Consider the following 19,875-nt stretch of genomic DNA (forward strand, 5'->3'; position numbering starts at 1 on the left):
TGTTGCAGATGAGAATGCTGTCATCAGTCAATCCATTTGTCTTTTCAAGGCTATCTGAAAGGTCATAATGAATCCAGGTGGAATTGTGTCAAATCTATATGTGATGCTGATTTCCTTCTTTTGGACTGTGGTTATGGTTGGCTATGGATAAGGCAGAACATCTGAGAAATGATTGACGGGTCTGATAAAAGTACCAGGCCACATCTGAGAGTCTTATCATTAAGCACAGCCACATCTACACTGAACATGAAGTCAAGGATGAAGGCCTGGAATGGTGAATAGGACTTACTAGGGTGCATAATGGGCTTGCTCAGTAGGGGCACAACCACATCTACATTAAACATGAAGTCAAGGATGAAGGCTTGTACTGTTGAATAGGACTTAATAGGGTACATAATAGGTTTGCTCAGTAGGGGCTCAAGAATTGGCACAAAAGCCAGGTTCGGTTGCACCTGTAATCCCAGTGACTCAGGAGGCTGAGGTGGGAGTATTGCTTGAGGCCAGGAGTTTGAGACCAGTCTGGGCAACATAGTGAGACCCCATCTCTTAAAAAAAGAGAATCGGCACAAAATATTGACAGAGTTGGAACAGTGTATCTGGTAGACAAATATTTAAAAATTAAATTAAGGGCGGGAATGATAAAAGTGTGTTTTATTATAAAGATTGGGAATCCCAATAATAGTAACATGCTCTATGATAAATTATAGCTCTTATATTATTAGTTTGTGGATATTTGTTACTGTTATTCACGTGTTTTTGCTTTTACTACATTTGTACTAGTATATCTCCCAAGCCTCAGATAGACCACACTTCTCTGACTCCCCCAGAGTCAGGTTTCTCATGTGCTCTCAGAACATTTATCAAAGTTGCAATTTTATATTTTTATATGTAATTTTACACTGTGTTCATCTTTCTCATAAACTGTGTTAGATAAGGAATCATGTGTTTGCTGTTATATGCCCAGAGCTTTGACTGATGTTTTATGAGTAGAAAGTGCTCCATGAACATTAGTTTGATTTATTAATTATAGTAAACATTTGTTTGATAAATTAATTAATTAGGTGCCAGTCTGGTTCCTGAAGTCTGATACTAAAGGTTTATATTGTGAACATGGAACTGGACTGAAACATTAATGTTTTTGCTGCTATCCTCAGGGCAATAGCCTGAACTTGATTGACCTCCCCGGCCATGAGAGCTTGAGGCTTCAGTTCTTAGAGCGGTTTAAGTCTTCAGCCAGGTAAGTAAGAAGGAAGTGAAATGGGCTTGTCTGAAGTATGTAGATTGAGGCCACACTGTCCAGAGGCCAGTCTGTATATTTGTTCTGGTGGTATTTGGGAGGCAGCATGGTGTCCTGGAGTAGAAAGAATGTGGACTTTGAGTTCAGCCAATTCTAGATCTCAAGCCTTCCCTCATTTGGGTTATGAGGATTATATGAGACGATGCTTAAAAAGTGTTTCATGGTGTTTAGAAAATGTTAATTCTTTTTAGCATCGTTACTAAATTTTGCATTTACTCTGAGGATGAATTTAATAACATGTACAACTTAAAATCTGAAAAAAGAATTTTAAAGCTGGGATGGATCCTAGAAGTTATTAAACTCCAACATTATATATGTCTATTCTTAAATTACCTAAAATTGATGTTTCAAGAAATACAGAACAGTATTCTCATATTTCTTTTAGTATCTGCCCAGGTATTATTGACTCTTAAGTTCTTCCCTAAAATTCTTACATTGCAGTTTCAGTTGCTTTCTTCTTTTTGGTCTCTCTAACATTGAAGAACTGAAGAAGAAAATCAGTGTGCCATGTTTCAGTGATTTGAAGACACATTTTAATATCTCTAGATTCGGAATACATCTTACAGTTAATGATGTCATATTTTAATTGGCAGTATTTTCTCTTTCTTAATGGTCCCTGAAATAATGGTCTTTTGATAGCATCTTAGTTTTGATGGAATGAAGGTAGTTGATTCTTTCCTTTTTGTTGAAGATGTCTACACTGAGATTTTGTTATTGCTTCCTTGCCCACAAGATAGTGGTGATGAGCAATTTGTCACAATGAGAATGTGATTTTATTCCTTGAACAGTTGAGAAAAATATAGAACTGATAAATTTTGCCATAATTGGGTGTTTATTTCCAATTAAAAAATGTTTTTTTCTGTTGTCAATTCTAAATATTTTGTAATTTGCAGTATAATTACTCTGATTTCCAGAGAAGGTGAGGAGTAGTAAGGTTTTTCATTTTTTTGTTTGTTTGAAACTATCTTTTTTTGGCTCTCATTTTTGAGTGATTGTTGCAGCTGAGTATGGAGTCCTGGGTGCTGGTTGATTCCCTCGTCACGTGTAAGGCCTTACCCCTGACTTCAGACATCTGCTGTTGCAGATGAGAATGCTGTCATCAGTCAATCCGTTTGTCTTTTCACTGTCTGCCTGGTTTTACTCTCTACCTATCCAGGGGTAGATTTTCTTCTGTTGAGTGGTGCATTTAGCCTTGTCATGCTTGGAATTCAAGTATGGTATTCCAGACAAAAGATTCTCTTCAATTTTGGAAAATTCCCGCCATGATCTCTTCAGGTAGTGCTGTTTCCTTATTCTCATTTCTTACCTCCTAGAACAATTATTAACATTATTGAACCTTATTATTTCTGCCCTACTTGCCTCTTCTCTATCATATCTTCCAGGCCTTTCTCCCTTACATATTATGTGATTCCTTATATTTATTTTCTAGTTTACTACATTCTTTCAGCTGAGCTTAATCTCTGCTTAACTTTTCTTTGAATTATTCATTTCACTCACTATACTATATTCTTCTAAAATATGTATTTTTTCAAATCAGCCTGTTTGTTTTTATACTATTCTATTTTTATTATCGTTTCTAGAATTATTCTCCTAAATAATTTTGAACAGACTTATTTTATAGATTGCTTTATTATCTCTAGTTTTGGGGTGCTGATTCTCTCTTTGGGGTGCTAGCTGTTCTCCCTCATGATTATTTATTTTCTTGCATGCTTTATAATTTTTGATCTAGAACCCTTTATCAAGGGGGATGTGTTGTTGATATTGTGGTTGGTGTTCTTTAATACTTTATGATATGAAAGCCTCGTTCTACAAAGGATTCCCATTTCCTTCTGTTGGGGCCACAGGGGTTCAGTGAGTCAGGCCCAGTTTTTATGTAAACCTTTCTGCTTGGGGATCTTATTCCTGGAGAGAGTAAAATTCATATCCTGTATCTGTGTGAGGCACTGGAGGCCTGGTGTTTCTGTTTCTTGTGGAATTATTTTTCAATCTCTGACCTCCATTAGACTGCTTTTAAGTTCTAGGCTTTGCGCAGGGTGTTCAGTTCCAGCTCCCCAGTTGCAGATTGGTCAGTGCATGTCTCCTGTTCCCTCCTGGGCATCCAAACCCCTTTCCACTAAGGCCTGTTGTCTGCAGTTTCCCTGGGCTGCTGTGCGTTAGCCTTGAAATCTCTGTTTCTGTCACATGAGGGTTCTCACTGTTGCGTTAGGTCAGGCCCTACCTGGTCACTCATCTTCTAGTTCAGTTGCCCTAAGATTTCTCTGTCTTCCATTTAGGCACCAATATTCTTCGTAAGACAGAAAAGCATAAACTCCACAGGTCAGTGTCTCGTGCCCCTTCACTATCTGACTTGGTTTTCCCATCTCCCTGTGTACCAGCTTACCTTGACTTCTCCAGGGCATGTGTTTCACTTGTTTGTACCTTGAACTACAGGTCAAGTATCCCTTATCTGAAATGCTTGGAACCAGAAGTATTTTGGATTTTCAGATTAGGGATACTCAACCTATACTTTCCAGACAGTCTGCCCCAATTTTTTGTCTAGATAAAATTTAGCTCAATTGTTTTATCCTCCTTTAAGTCTTCCTTGACCTGTTCTCATTTAAATGATCTTCCTCTTTGTTCCTGTTACACCGTGTGCATAGTTCTGTCCTGCTTGGCATTTATCATAATGGTTCTCTATGTGATATTTCTTGGTCTTTGAGAACAGGCATCATTTCTTATTGTCTTTTCAGCTTTAGTCTTTGTTACATAGTAACACTCAATAGTTCTTTGTTAAATGAGGATTTGTGTTGTGTGATAACATGTACACAGGCCTGCATGTGTGTCTGTTGAGTGTTAGTCACCAGGATTAAATTTGAAGAAATTAAGGGTACAGTTTTTCAAAATGATGTTATACTATTGCATGTTCACATGCCAATATTTCTTTTTCTTTTTCTTCCTCCAGGGCTGTTGTGTTTGTTGTGGATAGTGCAGCATTCCAACGAGAGGTGAAAGATGTGGCTGAGTTTCTGTATCAAGTCCTCATTGACAGTATGGGTCTGAAGAACACACCATCATTCTTAATAGCCTGCAATAAGCAAGGTGCCATCATGTTTTCTGGCAATAATAACTAAGATTTTGTGGGGGATTGCTACTAAGAATTAGTTCAGTTCTCTACATTTGTCATTATTGAGGGTAGAGACAATTGCTGTAATGAACTATAAATTGAAAGATTTTAAATCTTAAAATTTATTTCTACTTCTACCTTTTCACCAGTCTTCTTACCAGAGGACTAAGGAATGACAACAGAGTGATTGTTATCAATTTTTCTTTGATACAGTGTTTTGTTTTTTTAATAAATTATTTTACTTTACCAAAGTTGTCAGGTTGACGATATGTCATATCAGATACATAATTTTAGAGGGACAGGGTGCAGTCTCTCCTTTCAAACAGGTTTACCATCCAATAAATTTTATGGAGGAGAGTTTGTACAACTTGCCTTCCTTTAACCTGATAACCATTGAAAACTTTCTAGTCATGCCAAATAAAACTGGGCTTTAGTTCCATTATCAGTAAAATAAGATAAACTAGTTGATCTCTTCAGGTCTCTTTCAAATCTAAAATTCTGATTCTATGAAGAGCCCAGAAGTGATCAGATAGTAACCCTAATGATGCCTAATCAGGAACGCATTACCTAACCTCTTTATTTCTCTGATTCAGGACAAGGAGGGGAGTTAATGTTTATTTGGTGTGGGCTTTGTGCCAAACCAGGTCTTATTTCTTACCTATAGTGCACTTGATGCTTTAACATACCATCTTAGTGTCAGTTGGAAACATGCTAAGTTAACTTTTAAATGACAGATAGAGTATTATCTATTGGAGTCAAGGCTCTTGTTATAATCACAGCACTGGTAGGTTTTCTTTTTGTTAAACTGCCTGGACTTATGTATGTATTGAATTGAAAAGTCTGTAAGTTGTGGAAAACTTTAGAGAAAGAGCTAAAGTCAATTTTAGGGTCATCAGCATAATAGTTTATAAGCATTATTTTGGGAAAACCCATATGTGCAGATATAAAGCTTACTTTCATAGAGAAGGAACTAGTTACAAAAGCCCTTATTTTAAAAAAAAGAGAAAAGAAACTTACTGGTTTAAATAGGAATTTTCTTCTATGCAAGAAGTCTTAGGAAAAGACCCATCCTTACTTAAACTACAACAATGCTTTTATTTTTTTTACAGATATTGCAATGGCAAAATCAGCAAAGTTAATTCAACAGCAGCTTGAGAAAGAACTGTAAGTGTGAATGAGGCCATTGGTTAATTATACGTCTCAGTACTTGACCTTAAGAAGCATATTCATATTTCTTTTCTTTTTTTTTTTTTTTTTTGAGACAGAGTCTCGCTTTTGTTGCCCGGGCTAGAGTGAGTGCTGTGGCGTCAGCCTAGCTCACAGCAACCTCAGACTCTTGGGCTCAAGCGATCCTCCTGCCTCAGCCTCCCAAGTAGCTGGGACTACAGGCACGCGCCACTGTGCCCAGCTAATTTTTTTTCTATTTTTAGTTGTTTGGCCAATTTCTTTCTATTTATAGTAGAGACAGGGTCTCACTCTTGCTCAGGCTGGTCTCGAACTCCTGAGCTCAAGCAATCCTCCTGCCTCAGCCTCCCGGAGTGCTAGGATTACAGGCGTGAGCCACCGCGCCCGGCCTTCATATTTCTTTTGTTTGGTTGTATGTGATTATCAGAGTTATAGACTGAAGATTAGTGTAAAATATACTTGTTAAATAATTTACAAAAGAAGTAATGGAATTATAAAAAGCATTAATGGGATTTTTATAGATATTTTAAAATGTATGGAAAGAAGATTTATTGAAACCATAAGCTCAATTTATTTTACCACTATTAGTAACTCATTTATAGTTGAAGTGAAGGTTTTAGAAACTAAAAAATTTTAATGCACCAAGTTGAGAACTCTTACTTCAGTCAATGGAAGTGTTTTTTCACCCCTCAGTAATGCATGTTATCCAGTGTTTAAAGGCACATGTAAAAAATAATAATAAAATAAGAATAAATAAGTAAAAGCTGGAATCAGGGGAAAAAAACTGAGAAACTAAAAAAAAGAAACTAAAATAATTTAAAACCATTTTAGAAATTATTGTTGATAGAATAAGAAAGAAAAACTTAGGAAGAATATAAAAAGTTGTACTGTTTTGTAGTTTTTCATATTGTTGTCAAGCTACTTGGCAATATGAGATCCTGCTTTGAGTGTTTAAAAATTTGTGAAGTGAGCTATAAGCTTTTGAATTTTAAGGAATCTAGCATGTCTTTATTTTATGTCAGTTTATAAGAACAAGCCAAAAGCTTGCTTAGGCCGAAGAAATGATCAACATTATAGTAAAGCAAGTTATGTTTTCTTATTACTTGTATAAGGACTTGGAAAGGCTCTGATGAGGAAAAACTATATAAATTCAACTTTTAGAACATTTTTTTCCCACTATGATTTATTTACTCCTTTATTCATTTACAAGCACCTATAGTGCATCTAGTATGTGCCAAGCCCTGCACGCAGGATGCAGCTATAGGAGGAAATGTGCTGGGAGTTCCTGTACTCTGGAGCTTAGAGTCTAGTAGAATCTAGTCAGCTTCAGGGGTTGACAAACTCCTGCCCACAGCCTGCAACCTAAGAGTAGTTTGACATTTTTAAAGAACAGGTAAAAAAAAAAAAAGAAAAGAAAAATATGTGACAGAGACCAAATGTGGCCCACAAAGCCCCAAATATTTAATTCCTGGCTCTTTACGGAACACTGTTGCCAGCCCTGACTGTGCCATTTTCAGTGGTTCCTGTCGCTTCTGAAATTGCATGTTTCTCTGTGCCCACACTCTCGGTGCTTACTCCCTTGAGAGTGTACATACTGCTTGCCATTAGGCTAAGGACATTGGAACAAGTAGATGATTTAGTTTTTCTAAAAATTCTCTTGCAATTGTTGGGAATTGTTTTGAAGAAACAAAAGCTATCATAGTGTTATTTATGTATCGGTTTTGGGGTTTTTTTCTAACAGTACAGTCCATTTTCCCATATTTAAAACACATTTTCCTTAGGCCATTTGCTTTTTGCTCTAAAGAGTCAGAGAAAACAAGACAGAAGGAAGTGCTCTATTATAATATAAGGCAGTGAAGCAAAATATTGAAAAGTTATAAATGTTAACAGTTAAAATTAGGATTCTGACTAATTTTATTTTAATCTTGAAATTGTGAGAATTAAGCCCTACTGGTTTTGAAGCATTTCAATCTTCTGAATAACAAGGTTTACTATATTTCCATGGCCTTATGGCAAAAGCTGAATACATGTAATGTTTTGATTTTTTTCCTTAAAAATTTTTTTATTGTAAAATATCACATATAAAAGAGTATATATGACACATGCATTAAGTTTAAAGAATATTAAATGAATACCTATATACCCACCACCATGCTTAGAAGGCCCCTGTGTACTCCTCCCCAAAAGCTTATCCCTCAAGAGGTAAGTAACGTCCAGAATTTTGTATTAATTGTTTTTTTAAAATACTTTTACTGTGTGTGTTTCTAAGCAAGGTATTGTTTAGTTTTGTCTGGATTTCTTCACTAATTTTTAAGCTAACTTACAGAATCAAGAAATGCTTTATTTTGTAGGAAAGCAGATTGGCAGCATGTATTCCTCTCCTGGGTAGCAGGAGGGGTAGGGAAAGTCTGCAAATGAGTGTTGCTTATACACCCTTTATTAGGGCCAGCAGGTGGCAGTAAGGTGACTGAAATCGAGAAGGGTTTAGTGGTTGAAGAGGTTTAGAGAATAGAAATTGTGCCCACATATAGATATGAGAATCTGGAGTTTGTGGATTTGTAAGCTCCATATACAAATAAACTCAAGATAAAAATAAATACCCTATCTACCCACACTTAACTTTCAGAAACTTACATTTTGATAACACTTGCAGCATGTATTTTTAAAGCATATTTTAAAATGGCATCATTCAGGAGATCTTAGAAGGGGGCCCTGGGAGGAATGAATGTTGGTATGCCCCAACACTGCTGACCTGCTGTCATCCAGCTATGAAGGTTGAACTCCTGTCTCACCTGTCTGTCCAAGAAAGTGATCTATAAATGCAAAGGATTATTCAGCAAGTCTAAATAGCATAAATGACAATTTCATGATTTTTTTAAATGAGCACTGAAATGTTTAGGAACTAATATGATTTAATTGCTGTATAAAAATTCTGCTTCCTGACCTGTTTTCCTTTTGACCCACAGCAATACCTTACGAGTTACCCGTTCTGCTGCCCCCAGCACACTGGACAGTTCCAGCACTGTCCCTGTTCAGCTGGGAAAGAAAGGCAAAGAGTTCGAATTCTCACAGTTGCCTCTCAAAGTGGAGTTCCTGGAGTGTAGTGCCAAGGGTGGAAGAGGGGACGCTGGCTCTGCTGACATCCAGGACTTGGAGAAATGGCTGGCGAAAATCGCCTGAGGGGCAGCGCCAAAGCATGAGACACGGATGTGTGTGTGTGACTGATTCAGTTTGGGGAAAAGGGCTATGGTAGTCTGTAGTTGATAGAGAAAAGGTACAAAATGTGGTTAGAAACATTTCCTTGTTGTAGAAACAAATTACTGTTGAAACCAGCTTGAATTTTTTTTTTAAGTTCAGTTCTCCCGCATGGCTCCCTTTCAAACAAGTCACTTTTATTTGACCTTTGTATCTTCCCTTCGTTAAGGTGTGTTTAACGTCTAGTGTATGTTTGATGGAGGGCCAAGGTCTTTGTGACATAAGAAACTGACTCCACACAGAGAAGACATTAGCAGGAGAATATGCTTATCATCTGGAAAGTGTTCTTATCCTCTGCTTCTGTGCTTTGTGCCCTTTTCCCTGGAAACAGACGTGCCTGTTCATGAAGCCAGTTGATTTCTTGTTGCCCCTGAGGTTCATGAGCAATACATTGTCTAGTCCTTTGTGAATTCCCCGATTTGTAGGCACAGTTACAGTACGGTTTCCCCACACGTGAAGACAGCTATAAAACAGCAGGCCTGCGCCGACAATGAGTCTGTTCTTCATCAGCTCAGTGACTTGACCACACTCCAGTCTTAGCACTTATGGTTCAGAAGCTTGTCACGAACCCCTGGAGTCATTCCTAGATAACAGAACTAGAAATGCCAACTCCCCAAATACCAAGGGTCTGGTGTGTTCTTGTGGTTACACCGGGGAACATATGGAGATTTAGAGGCTGTTCCACTTCTCTGGATGGCTGAGGGTTCCTGGGCCATCCTTATGTGCTGCTTGAACAGCTCCAATTTTGCACCCTTGCTGGGATGCTGTGGGACAAATCCAAAGTGAAAAAAGTTCTCTGTAGATTTCTGAAGTGCATATTCATTGATGCTAAAAAAAAAAAATAAAGTCTGCCTTTTCAAAGTGATATTCTTTGCTGTCCTCTTAAACATTTGGCTTTTCCATGGCTTTTCTAAATGTTAATACATTTCTTAGTAAATAAAACCACCTGTCTGGCTCAGGACACTTAAATAGAATGGAATAATGAGTACAAATGGGAGCGTGTGTTAGGATTCAGGCCTAACCCCGAGTTTCCTGAGCTTAAAGATTGCAGTGTACACAGGAACACTCTTCTATCCCTACCTTACCCAGTCAGGGACAAGCCCAACTAAAGTTTACAAGGAGACAAGGGTGGCCGTGGCTGAATGAGAAGCTAATCACAGAAGAGTGTAGGGAGAGCCACAGCAGAGGTCCAGAGTGCGCTGGGAGCCTGCTGCAGGGGCACCTCGCCTGGCCTTGAGGGGTCAGGGAGAGTCAAGGAATAAAAGGGAGGCACAGATGACGTCCGAGTGTGGTCCCTGTGTACAGCCCCTGCCCGCTGTCTCCCACGTCCTTGGCTGTGGATCACTCTCCGGTTCTGAGGGTACACATGGCCTCAGTCCCTCGTCATGCCTGGTGAAGTACTCCAGGCTCCCGCCCCTGAAGCTCGTCAGCCTTGCTGCTGGTGCACAAAGTAAATGCGACGTGAAGGGGCAAAGTCGGACCAGATCCTGTCAGAGTTCTTTTAAAGCTGCATTGCTGCTTGTGTTCTGTCTTCTGGACGACTCCTTGCCCTTTGCCGTATTAGCCAAACAGTAAGTGAAGGAAGTAGACAAGAACAACAAGCCAGAAGGCAGAAAGGGATGTGATGAGTGTGACAAGTTCACATAGTCACAGGAGCTCACGTGAACAAAAATCCATGGCTCGATGCTTCTGTTAAGAGGCTTATGTTTTCCCAACCTCTTTTGTTTTTGTTTTTTTCTGGTTAATAAGGTTATTGGTTATTGGAGGAAGCAGTATGCTAAAAAAAGTGAAGAAAGGGAGCAAGTTGAATTCCATTCAAGGCCTAATGATGGTCTGAAAAAGGAAAGTTCTGTCTAGAACGGTGATTCTCAAACGTTAGTGGGCGTCATCAGAATCGTCTGTGAGGCTTGTTAAGCTGATTTGAGGACCCTACTCTTGCACATTCTGGTCAGCTAGGTCTTGTGTGGTCTCAGGAACCTGCATGCTTAACTAGTCTGTTACCAGTTGTAGGGCTCCTGGGACATCCTTAAGATGACCTGGTCTGGAGTGTCGTGTGTGCCTTTGCTATGTTTTGTTTTTCAGTCTTTGGGCCACACACCTTATTTAGCTTTCCTGACAAGGTGAAGTGAGCAGGCAGGTTACAGAGTCCCTCCTGGGAACCGTGCTGCAGGCATTCCATTCTTGTGGGTTTGGGCCAGGATGAGGTTGTGGTGACTAGCCTTGGGAGCTGGGAAGGTTTTGATAGGAAAGCAGATGTGCTCTCCACTCAGCTGGTGTCCTCTTGTGGCTCTGAAGGCATTCAACCTAAGCATCCCCATTTCTTCTTGAGATGGGGGCAAGAGGAGAGAGGGCTAGCAGGTCATGGGGATGGACGATGAGGCACGACTGTATGTCATAGATGAGACATTTGTATTCCCTTGGGAATATGGGGTTTTAAGCTACAAATATGGGCACCAAGACCTCCCAGAATAGCATACGTCAATCAAATGGCCCTGGTCCCTGCTAAGGAGGGGTGCGGCTACGGTGAGATGCCGCTGTGGAGGGGCAGCCGCGATGAGTAGGCCCTGGGCACTACATTGGTGAATATGTCGCCTTCTGGACTGGAATCTTCCACTGGGTATGGAGCACACAGGCAGACCAAGAGGGGTTTAGGCACTGACTGCACTGACTTTTACTCTGGCTCTCCTTCCCAGCCCGGGCCTTGGTAGCCTGTCCTCTACCAGGCACCTGACAGTTTGCTGAGGGTCCTAGTTCCCAATAGACAACAGCTGCTGTTGGTGGGGCGTCCCTGGGGTCTGCCATTTCTTCCCATGGTCTCTGCCTCACTGCCTCATGGGGTGTCAGTGTTCCCCTGCGGTCCATCCTTGTGTGAGGCACTTGGCCACGTTCTGTTGACTTAGATAATTTCAGCCAGAAAACTATGCTTTTTCCTTTTTTTCGAGTTTAGAGTTCAGGACAGAATTGTCAAAGCTTCAATTGATTCATGCCCAACCTCACCTGAAGGCCATTAGTAGCAATTAAGATGCCTACCTCGGGTTGGGTGCAGTGGTTCACGCCTGTAATCCCAGTGCTTTGGGAGGCTCAGGTGGGAGGATTGTTTAAATACAGGGGTTTGAGATTAGCCTGGGCAACATAGTGAGGCCCATCTCTAAAAATAAAAAAATTAGCTGAGTGTGGTGGTGAACTCCTGTAGTCCCAGCTACTCGGGAGGCTGAGGCAGGAGGATCACTCGACCCCAGGAGTTCAAGGTTGCAGTGAGCTATGATCACACCACTGCAACTCCAGCCTGGGCAATAGACTGAGACCCTGTTTTCTTTTTTTTTTTTTTTTAAAAAGGATGCCTACCTCCTCTATCTCATCCCTTCACAATTGTAAAGAAAGGTGATAACTACACCTGGCTTCATTTGCACAGGAAAATAATCCCACTTCCTTTCAACCATAAAGCCCGAAACTCTATTGCTTAGGAGAGCCTTGTATGCATTCGTTCACTGAGTAAATGTCAAGCACTGCAGTAGGCCCTGGAAATACTAAACAAAGCACAACTCTTGCTTTTGGAGGATTATGGCCCAATTCTTAAGTTAAGAAATGTGCCTTTTCGGTGTGGCTCCCTGCCCTCCTGCCTCCTTAATGCGCGCCCCATCAAGGCTGCACTCTCGAGCACTGGGTGGGCCGGCGGTCAGCTGCGGCCATGCAGCCCCAAGAGGGCTGTGCCTTCTCCCCTTGGCCTCTGTCTTAGGGCCTCCTGGGGTGCCAGTGTTCCTCTGTGATCCTGACATGTGAGGCACTTGGCCGTGTTGACTTGAATATTGCTTCAAGTATTGAATCATTTTGTTTCAAAAAGCTGGAATATGCTTTTTTCTTTTTAATTAGAGTTTAGCATACAGTGACCTCCACCTTTGTACACTGATGAGGAAAACAACTCTGGGCAGCATCCCTGGATGCCACGTTGTGCGCTTTAGGCGGGACATTCACCACAACGTGAAGATGTGTGTCATCTTCACATTCATTTCTGGGGAATCCCAGCAGTGCTTCCTTAGGCAAGGGCAGGGGCTGCTGGACAGCTGAGTGTGAACACCGTCCCGAGATCACTCTCTGCCTTTGCGGGTGAAGTCACGTTGTCCTGAACACCACAACCTTGGGGAATGACTTGGAACAGCTCTACTCGGGCCTCAACCCTGGCCCGTGTGCTCTCAGCCCTCTGCCTGTTCACACCCTGTACCTCGCATTTTACAATTGGCCGCCAGATACAGCAAGGCTTAGCGGACAGGAACATCTATTTCCTGTCTCTTCTAATCAGAGATGGCTTCCTTGAGGTGGCAGATTGGAGGGTGTTCCGGAGCCTTTAGAACCTTAAAGGGGAAAAGGCACTTAGTGAAGTTGGACTTGAAGAAGAGTGAGGTTCCCAGCATTCCCAGGCGAGGGCAATTCTGCACCTCATCTTGGCCTTTGTATCCTCTTCGGATTGGTCCCAGAACTATCCCGGCTTCCAGGGCATCTCTTAGTCTAGAGATGACTGACACCTGAAGGGGCCTCTGCGGGATGTTCCTAACTGGCATGGGTGAGGCTGGGGGTGGTACATGGCAGCCTGATGTTGCCGAAAGGTGATTATGTTTCATCTTACATTCTTGCCTTAAATAGCTTTCTGGAAATTACCAGAAGGACCAGAGAGCCAGTCCCTGCAGCTGCGGCAAGTAGAGAGTGAGGATGATGGAGAATATCATACCCCTGACTCGGTTCTGCCTGGAGGCTCCCTTTCCATCAGCCTTTAGGCAGAACAGAGATTACAGGAACGTGTGTGGATGTAATCGGTGTCCCACCTTCCCCCCTTTGGAGTTGGCAGCGAGCCCAGGTGAGTAGGAGGAAGCAGCAAAGGCTCTGGGTGGTGGCTACACCACCTAGACACGAGAGGAGGGTCTTCGTGGAACATGAACTTGAGGAACTCTGTTTTGGAACCCCCGTGCCCCCAGAAATACATGACTGCACCACTTAGAAACATCAGACAGGAAGCTTTGTGTTGAGAATTAGGACAGTTTATTGTTCGACCAACATGCTGAGTCTTTTCCACATTTTACACAGTTTAATGTGAAGTCAATATGGCCGCTATGCCTTCTGAGCCCGTGACACAGATGGAGCTGCCACCGGCTGCTCCCCACAGCCAACTGCTTTAAAGGGATGGTGGGGGAAGTGAGGGGAGAAGTGGACACACACCGCAAGATGCAGGCTGGCTTTCGATGCTACGGAGACTTCCCACCTCCTGAAGGAGCCATCTAAACCTCCCCTGCAAGGCTTTCCTCAAAACCACACCCAGCTGGAGTGTCAACCAGACAAGGGTCTGGAGTCCAAGGAGTTTTGCACATTGAGATCCCAAGGCTTTGGAATATCTAAATAGTTCATTTAAATAAAAAATCCAAAGGGTGCCCCGATTGGTGCGGGTGCCCAGGACAATCAGTCGGCCTGGGGACTGGCCCTTCCTTGCAGTGGAGGAGCCCCACATGCACCTACATGCTCTCCCAGCTCGCTCAGACACACTGGGGGGAATGTGTGTCCTACCGCAGAGCAGAGCTGGTCTGAGGAACACACTCGTGCACAGCAGCTCCTGACTGCAGGTGTGCCGTCCCACGTGTACACACACGGGCAGCAATGGACGAAGAAAGGAAACACCAGCTCTGAACGCTCCGACTCTCTGTGTGATCACAAGCAACTCACGCTTCTCCATCTTGATTTTCCTGCCCGTGACACAGGAGGGGGTATGAGACCTGCACCTCACACTGCGGTAGCAAGGTGACAGTGGGGAGAGGTAGTTTGGAGACTAGCGAGCATGTGACCCTGTTTGGTTGATGCGCACAGACATACTTCTATTCAGCTGCCCCTCACATGGCTCAGACATGCCTCACGGTCCTCGGCTACCCGGTCTCATGTCCTGACATCTGCACCTGCCTTCCATCTTGTGAAGGAATAAGGCTGCTTGCTCTACCTACAGGATGCCAAAGCCAGCAACACCGTCCCTTTACTGTCACACCTGGTACTTGAGGGCAGGTGCTCCTGGCACTGGGTAGCCACTGGGGCAATGGAGATACTACACCCCAGATATGTCTGCACTCTTGGCTCCCACTATTTCAATCCTTATTTCTGTTGCCTCAGAAAAACTGATATGGCCATTGCTCCCCTCCAACCTGGGAACATTACAAAATGTTTAAGGGTGACGACAGGAAGAGAGTGGCAATAGTGATAACAGGGAGGCCTCCGACCAAAGGAAACTTGCCCACAGCCACCAAGCAAACGGACCTGGGACCCCACAACTGCAGCTGCAGTGCTCAAGATGCGGACATCACACCCTCACGTTGGCTTCTGTCTGCAGTTGTAAATACACTCTCAGCTTTTTCCACCTTACACTCAATTTTCCTGATGCCTGTGGAACAGGAGCTTTACTGGCAGCTCTTCTTTGAGATCCCCGAAGAAAAAGGGTCAAAGGAAGAGGATCTAGTCTTTGGGGAGAAGGACTGAATTACCAAATTGAGAACGTTTTCTGAAAGGAATCCTCCACTCCCCCTGTGCTCACGGATCTCGATTCAGCAAAGATGCGATACTCTGGCCGGGGGTGCTGAGGCAATTTCACGACATCCTCTTCAAGAGCACCTGACCATTCTATTATGGAACCTTAACTCTGAGTCAAGATCCTACCTACAGGCAAGAGGACAGTGATGGCAGCTGCTCAAGACGAGAGTCGAGGAACCGACACACGTCTGTGAAAGAGGTCCAGCGGCCTCACCAGACCCCAGGGAGGGAGGAGTGGAAATCGGGCCTGAGGAAAGGCGGCCAGGGAATCGCATGGCATCGCTGAGATGGGAGGACAAGGAGGCAGCTACCCTCAGCTTCAGAGGCCACGGGACTGGGGAGAACCTGGGCTCAAGAGAGGACGTCGTTCGTGTGCAGACTAGGAAAGGCGAGACTCACTAAGGCCACGTCAAGCCACATGACATCCGCTGGGTCTCTCACTGCTCCTCTACGCCAGGACGGAAAAACAGTCCGTGGTGCCTTGGATGTGTGTGCACATGAGAAGGGAACTGAGTTTCTACTTTGTTTCACACGACATTTTAAGAAAAGCTACTCTTTAGGGCCAAGAAAATAAAAATCCACCATACATTCATTCACTGAGACCCAGTGCAGATCCCTGTAAATGGGGCAGTCTCAGAGGCCACAAGTGATGGCCTCACTGCCAACGAGGCAGGATGCCATAACGGGGACTCCCACAGATTCTCACGAGGTAAGTAAGCACTCTACCAACAAGCACCACTTGGGGGTGTGCCCGTGTGGGGGGATACTGCCCACACGGGCACACATACCCATGCATATAGTAAGTACATAGAGAGATGGTGGAGATACTCCCGTGGGCTATTTTTGCCTGTAGTTTAACACATCTATGCATTATTTTATTGATGGCAAGACAATCACAAGTTATTTGACAATATTAAGTATTTCTTATTTCAACACATTGCAGTACTTTTGAATTCCAAAACTGTTATCACAATGCGAGTTCCAACTTGAGAGCAGGAAAAACAAGAGTATACATTGAGCACATGTTTCTGTGTGTGAGGATGTGTTTGTGGAAGGTGTATACACAAGTCTATCTCTATATATAATTATGTACACACATATAAAAACTGAACACATGACATTTGAATTACGCTCATACATTGGTCCTTGCCTTCTGGAAGAGGTGCTCAATGGGATCCTGCTTCCTCGCTAAAGCTGTCAGACAGTCTGCTGGCAGAGCGTGCGTGGCCGGCCCACTGCACAAACAGCAGTCCTGCCAGGTTCTGCTGCTCTTGCTCCTGCCATCTTGCATTAGTTTCTGAGAAGTTTCAAAATTCATTCCAACAACCTTGTTGGAGTCCTGCCTTGAGGAGGAGTTCACCTCACCACACCCCAGATGGTCGTTCACCCATCCACGACATGCCCGTGAGCAGCCGAGGGAAGGGCCAGTGCCAGCTGGGAGGGTGGGGTTTACGCTCTGGCCAGAGTCACTGCCCACTGCCTAGCTTTGTGCAGGCTTGGGGTGGTGAGTCTGGGTCTATCTGGAATGCTGGCCAAGTCGGTTACATCACTGAGCGAGAAGAGAGAGTTCTCTTCAGAGATTTTACAGGACCTCAGGACTAAGCCATTCTCAGGAATGAGTTAAAAATGGCAAGGATGGCTCTCTGGGGGCAGGTTGCAGTACCCTGGGCAGGCTTCTGGAGACCCCACCTCAACCACATGCTCAGGTGGCCAAGTGCAGCCACAACATCCACGAAAGTATCCACAAAGATTTCAACTGTGCCATGCCAGTGGGGTGAAAACATATCAAGAAATCAGCTTTTCCAGAAAGCACTCAACAATATTAGCAACTGAGGATCTGAAAACATGTATCTTTCAAAGAGATGGTTCTGCAAACAATCCTGCCTTCCCCAGTCACAGATGGACCAATTCCACATGGTGCAGGCTGCAGCTTAGGGTGGCAGCTGCCCAACATCACACATTGAGTTTCTTAGATTCAACCCACCTATGTGTGCTGACTGCTTGGGTGGGTTTGTTAAAACATTTCCAGAACTACACGTGGTGCCCCAGTCTATAAACCACGCACCACCACGGCCCACAACTGCCAACAGCACCCCGTCCTTCCAAAGGCCTCTTCTCTTCTGGTCACTGTGGGCACAGGGAACACAAGGCTGCCTGTGCCCATGAGCCACTTCCAGGCTTTTCAGGGAAGGGAACAGAGAGGCAGAAGTGGCTCCCCTGGGCTTGCTGCTGGCTCCCTGCAGTCAGCAAGGCCTCGGTCTCAGCGCAGGGCCGCGCTGACGTCCCGCTCTGGCCACGGAAGGGCAGAGGCAGAGGTACCTCTTCAGAGGCTTCGTTTAACCAATGTTTGATTTAACCATGTAGGGCCTGGATGGTGGGGCCAGATGGCCTGGGACTGGAGCCTAATTTAGTCGCTCAGTTAATTGTTTTAATTTACTGGGCTGGGGATGGGAGGAAGGCAGAGGAGGTGAACAGTTCAAAGAGAACAGGAAGGAGGAGGTGTGTGGAAAAGGTTCTCTGTAAGTTTACAAATATACAAAAACAAAAAGCACATCTTTCAAATAAAAATGACTACATTTTTATCTGGCAAAAAGTTGTATACACATGATTTAGATTTTTTTTTAAATTTTAACAGTTTTTGGCAATCTTAATAAAGTACAATATATTACAACCAAACCAAAAAATAGTTGTTTAAGTAACAGCTGTTAAGAGTGACGTGATCCCTGATGCCCAGCCTCCCTCCCCATCCCACCCTACTCCTAGAGACAGAGAGAAAAGAAAAATCCTCCCATCTGGATAAACTCATTTCCCCCCCGTAGGAAGCTAACCAATAGGAAGCAACACAACAAGCAAGTAGTGTCATAGGACGCCGGCGGGGCGGCGCTGCATTAGCAGGAACAGCCACCCTCGCTGGCCGGGGGCTCCTGGGGCTTGTCCAGCTTGATGTCGATCACTGCGGGTGGCTGGCTAAGGAAGACAACTATCTCGGAGAAGCTGCCATCAGGCTCACGCCCCCGCACCTCTTGGCTGCTGCTCTGTCCCTCTGTGAACACTCTCCTCCTCTTCCCCCACCCACGCACATCCCCCAACCCCTGTCCACCCAAAGCAAAGCTTGTCCTGTGCTGTGGATCAGCATCTATACAAAGGCCAGGGGGTCACTTTCTCAGAAGCCTTCCCTGGTGACCAGTGCTCAAAAGCCAGCTCCCACCTCTTGCCTCAGCCCTATTACCTGTCAGCCCCATCCAAAAGTGCACTGGTGGTAAGGAGCCCATGGCCCAGCAAGAACGCTCATGTCTCAAGGCACAGGCGTGTGTGGGCCTTGCCCTAGCCGGCAGCAGGAGCGTCGACCCCTCAAGCTTTAGTCAGAGTGCGGCACCTGCATTCCGAGGATGGCTACTGTGAGAAGCCACATCCATGGGGCCTAAGCACAGCCCCCTCTCCAACCCTTTCCACTGGTGCCTCAGGGGCTGTGGGGGCTGCAGAAGCACTTCCCAGAACCAACAGAGGAACGGGTTCAAAATGCACAGCCAGGCTGTCCCTCTGCCCGCCTTACCGGGCTCAAAACCAAGGCTTAATTTGAGTTTTTGGCCTGGCATCAAGACAGACCTTCTAATTAGAGCTGAGAACCAGGTCCTTTGGTACCTCACAGAATCACTCTTCCTGGACTGGGCTTTGGTGCCTGCTGTAGGGCTGCACTGGGACAGAGGTGAGTGGGGTGGGGTGGGGTGGTGTCAGAAGCCCTACTATGGAACTTGTTGCTGACATCCTGGGGATGTTTTTGTGGCTCCTATTTGGGGTGACAGGAGAGATTCTTTCAGCTTAAGTTCTGTGAAAAGCCACATGTCTCCTGAAGTTCACATTTTCCCTCCTTGCTTTGGCTGTTGGGAAGCTTAGAGCCAACTTTTTGGCCATGTCTAGTAACAACATGGCCATGGCATATAATTTGAGTATGACTTTATCTCTGACATTTCCTTGCCTTTCCTACCTTTATTTTCCCTATGTGTGTGTGTACACATGTATAATTTTATGCTGTTTGTGTGTGTATATGTGTGTATATATACATACACATATACTTCTTATACCATGGCAGAGTATAAATAAATAAAAGATAATAAGCAATTGCTGTAATCCTAGCACTCTGGGAGGCTGAAGCAGGAGGATCACTTGAGGTCAGGAGTTTCAGACCAGCGTGAGCAAGAGCAAGACCCTGTCTCCACTAAAAATAGAAAAAAAATTAGCCGGGTGTGGTAGTGTGTGCCTGTAGTTCCAGCTACTCGGGAGGCTGAGGCAGGAGGATCTCTTGAGCTCAGGGATTTGAGGTTGTAGTAAGCTATGATGACACCACTGCAGGGCTACCGAGTAAGACTCTGTCTCAAAAAAAAAAAAAAAAGAGCAACTGCCTTCCTTCCTATCTTCCTACTTCCCACTGCAGTCCACCTTTTGTCCTCTCTACTCCAGTCAAGCAAAGCAAACCTGCTTC

At 44.0% G+C, this 19,875-nt stretch overlaps 2 protein-coding genes across 3 annotated transcripts in view; one reads left to right on the top strand and one right to left on the bottom strand.

The window, feature by feature from the left end:
* Positions 1-9,697, top strand: part of SRPRB (signal recognition particle receptor, B subunit) — a 13,304-nt gene extending 3,607 nt beyond the window's left edge. The window contains exons 3-6 of the mRNA XM_012664470.1: positions 1,155-1,237; positions 4,239-4,375; positions 5,510-5,564; positions 8,552-9,697. Of these exons, the coding sequence (XP_012519924.1) occupies positions 1,155-1,237; positions 4,239-4,375; positions 5,510-5,564; positions 8,552-8,765 (489 nt within the window). The 3' untranslated portion in view covers positions 8,766-9,697. The remainder of the gene's footprint in view (positions 1-1,154; positions 1,238-4,238; positions 4,376-5,509; positions 5,565-8,551) is intronic.
* An 8,284-nt stretch (positions 9,698-17,981) lies between these two features.
* Positions 17,982-19,875, bottom strand: part of RAB6B (RAB6B, member RAS oncogene family) — a 58,700-nt gene continuing 56,806 nt past the window's right edge. The window contains exon 8 of one of the 2 annotated variants that reach the window (XM_012663512.1): positions 17,982-18,348. In XM_012663512.1, coding sequence (XP_012518966.1) covers positions 18,284-18,348 — 65 coding nt within the window. In that variant the 3' untranslated portion in view covers positions 17,982-18,283. The remainder of the gene's footprint in view (positions 18,349-19,875) is intronic. The other variant, XM_012663519.1, reaches the window with a different exon arrangement.

The sequence above is a fragment of the Propithecus coquereli genome, unplaced genomic scaffold, assembly GCF_000956105.1.
Source record: "Propithecus coquereli isolate 6110/MARCELLA unplaced genomic scaffold, Pcoq_1.0 Scaffold12, whole genome shotgun sequence".
Lineage (NCBI taxonomy): Eukaryota > Metazoa > Chordata > Mammalia > Primates > Indriidae > Propithecus > Propithecus coquereli.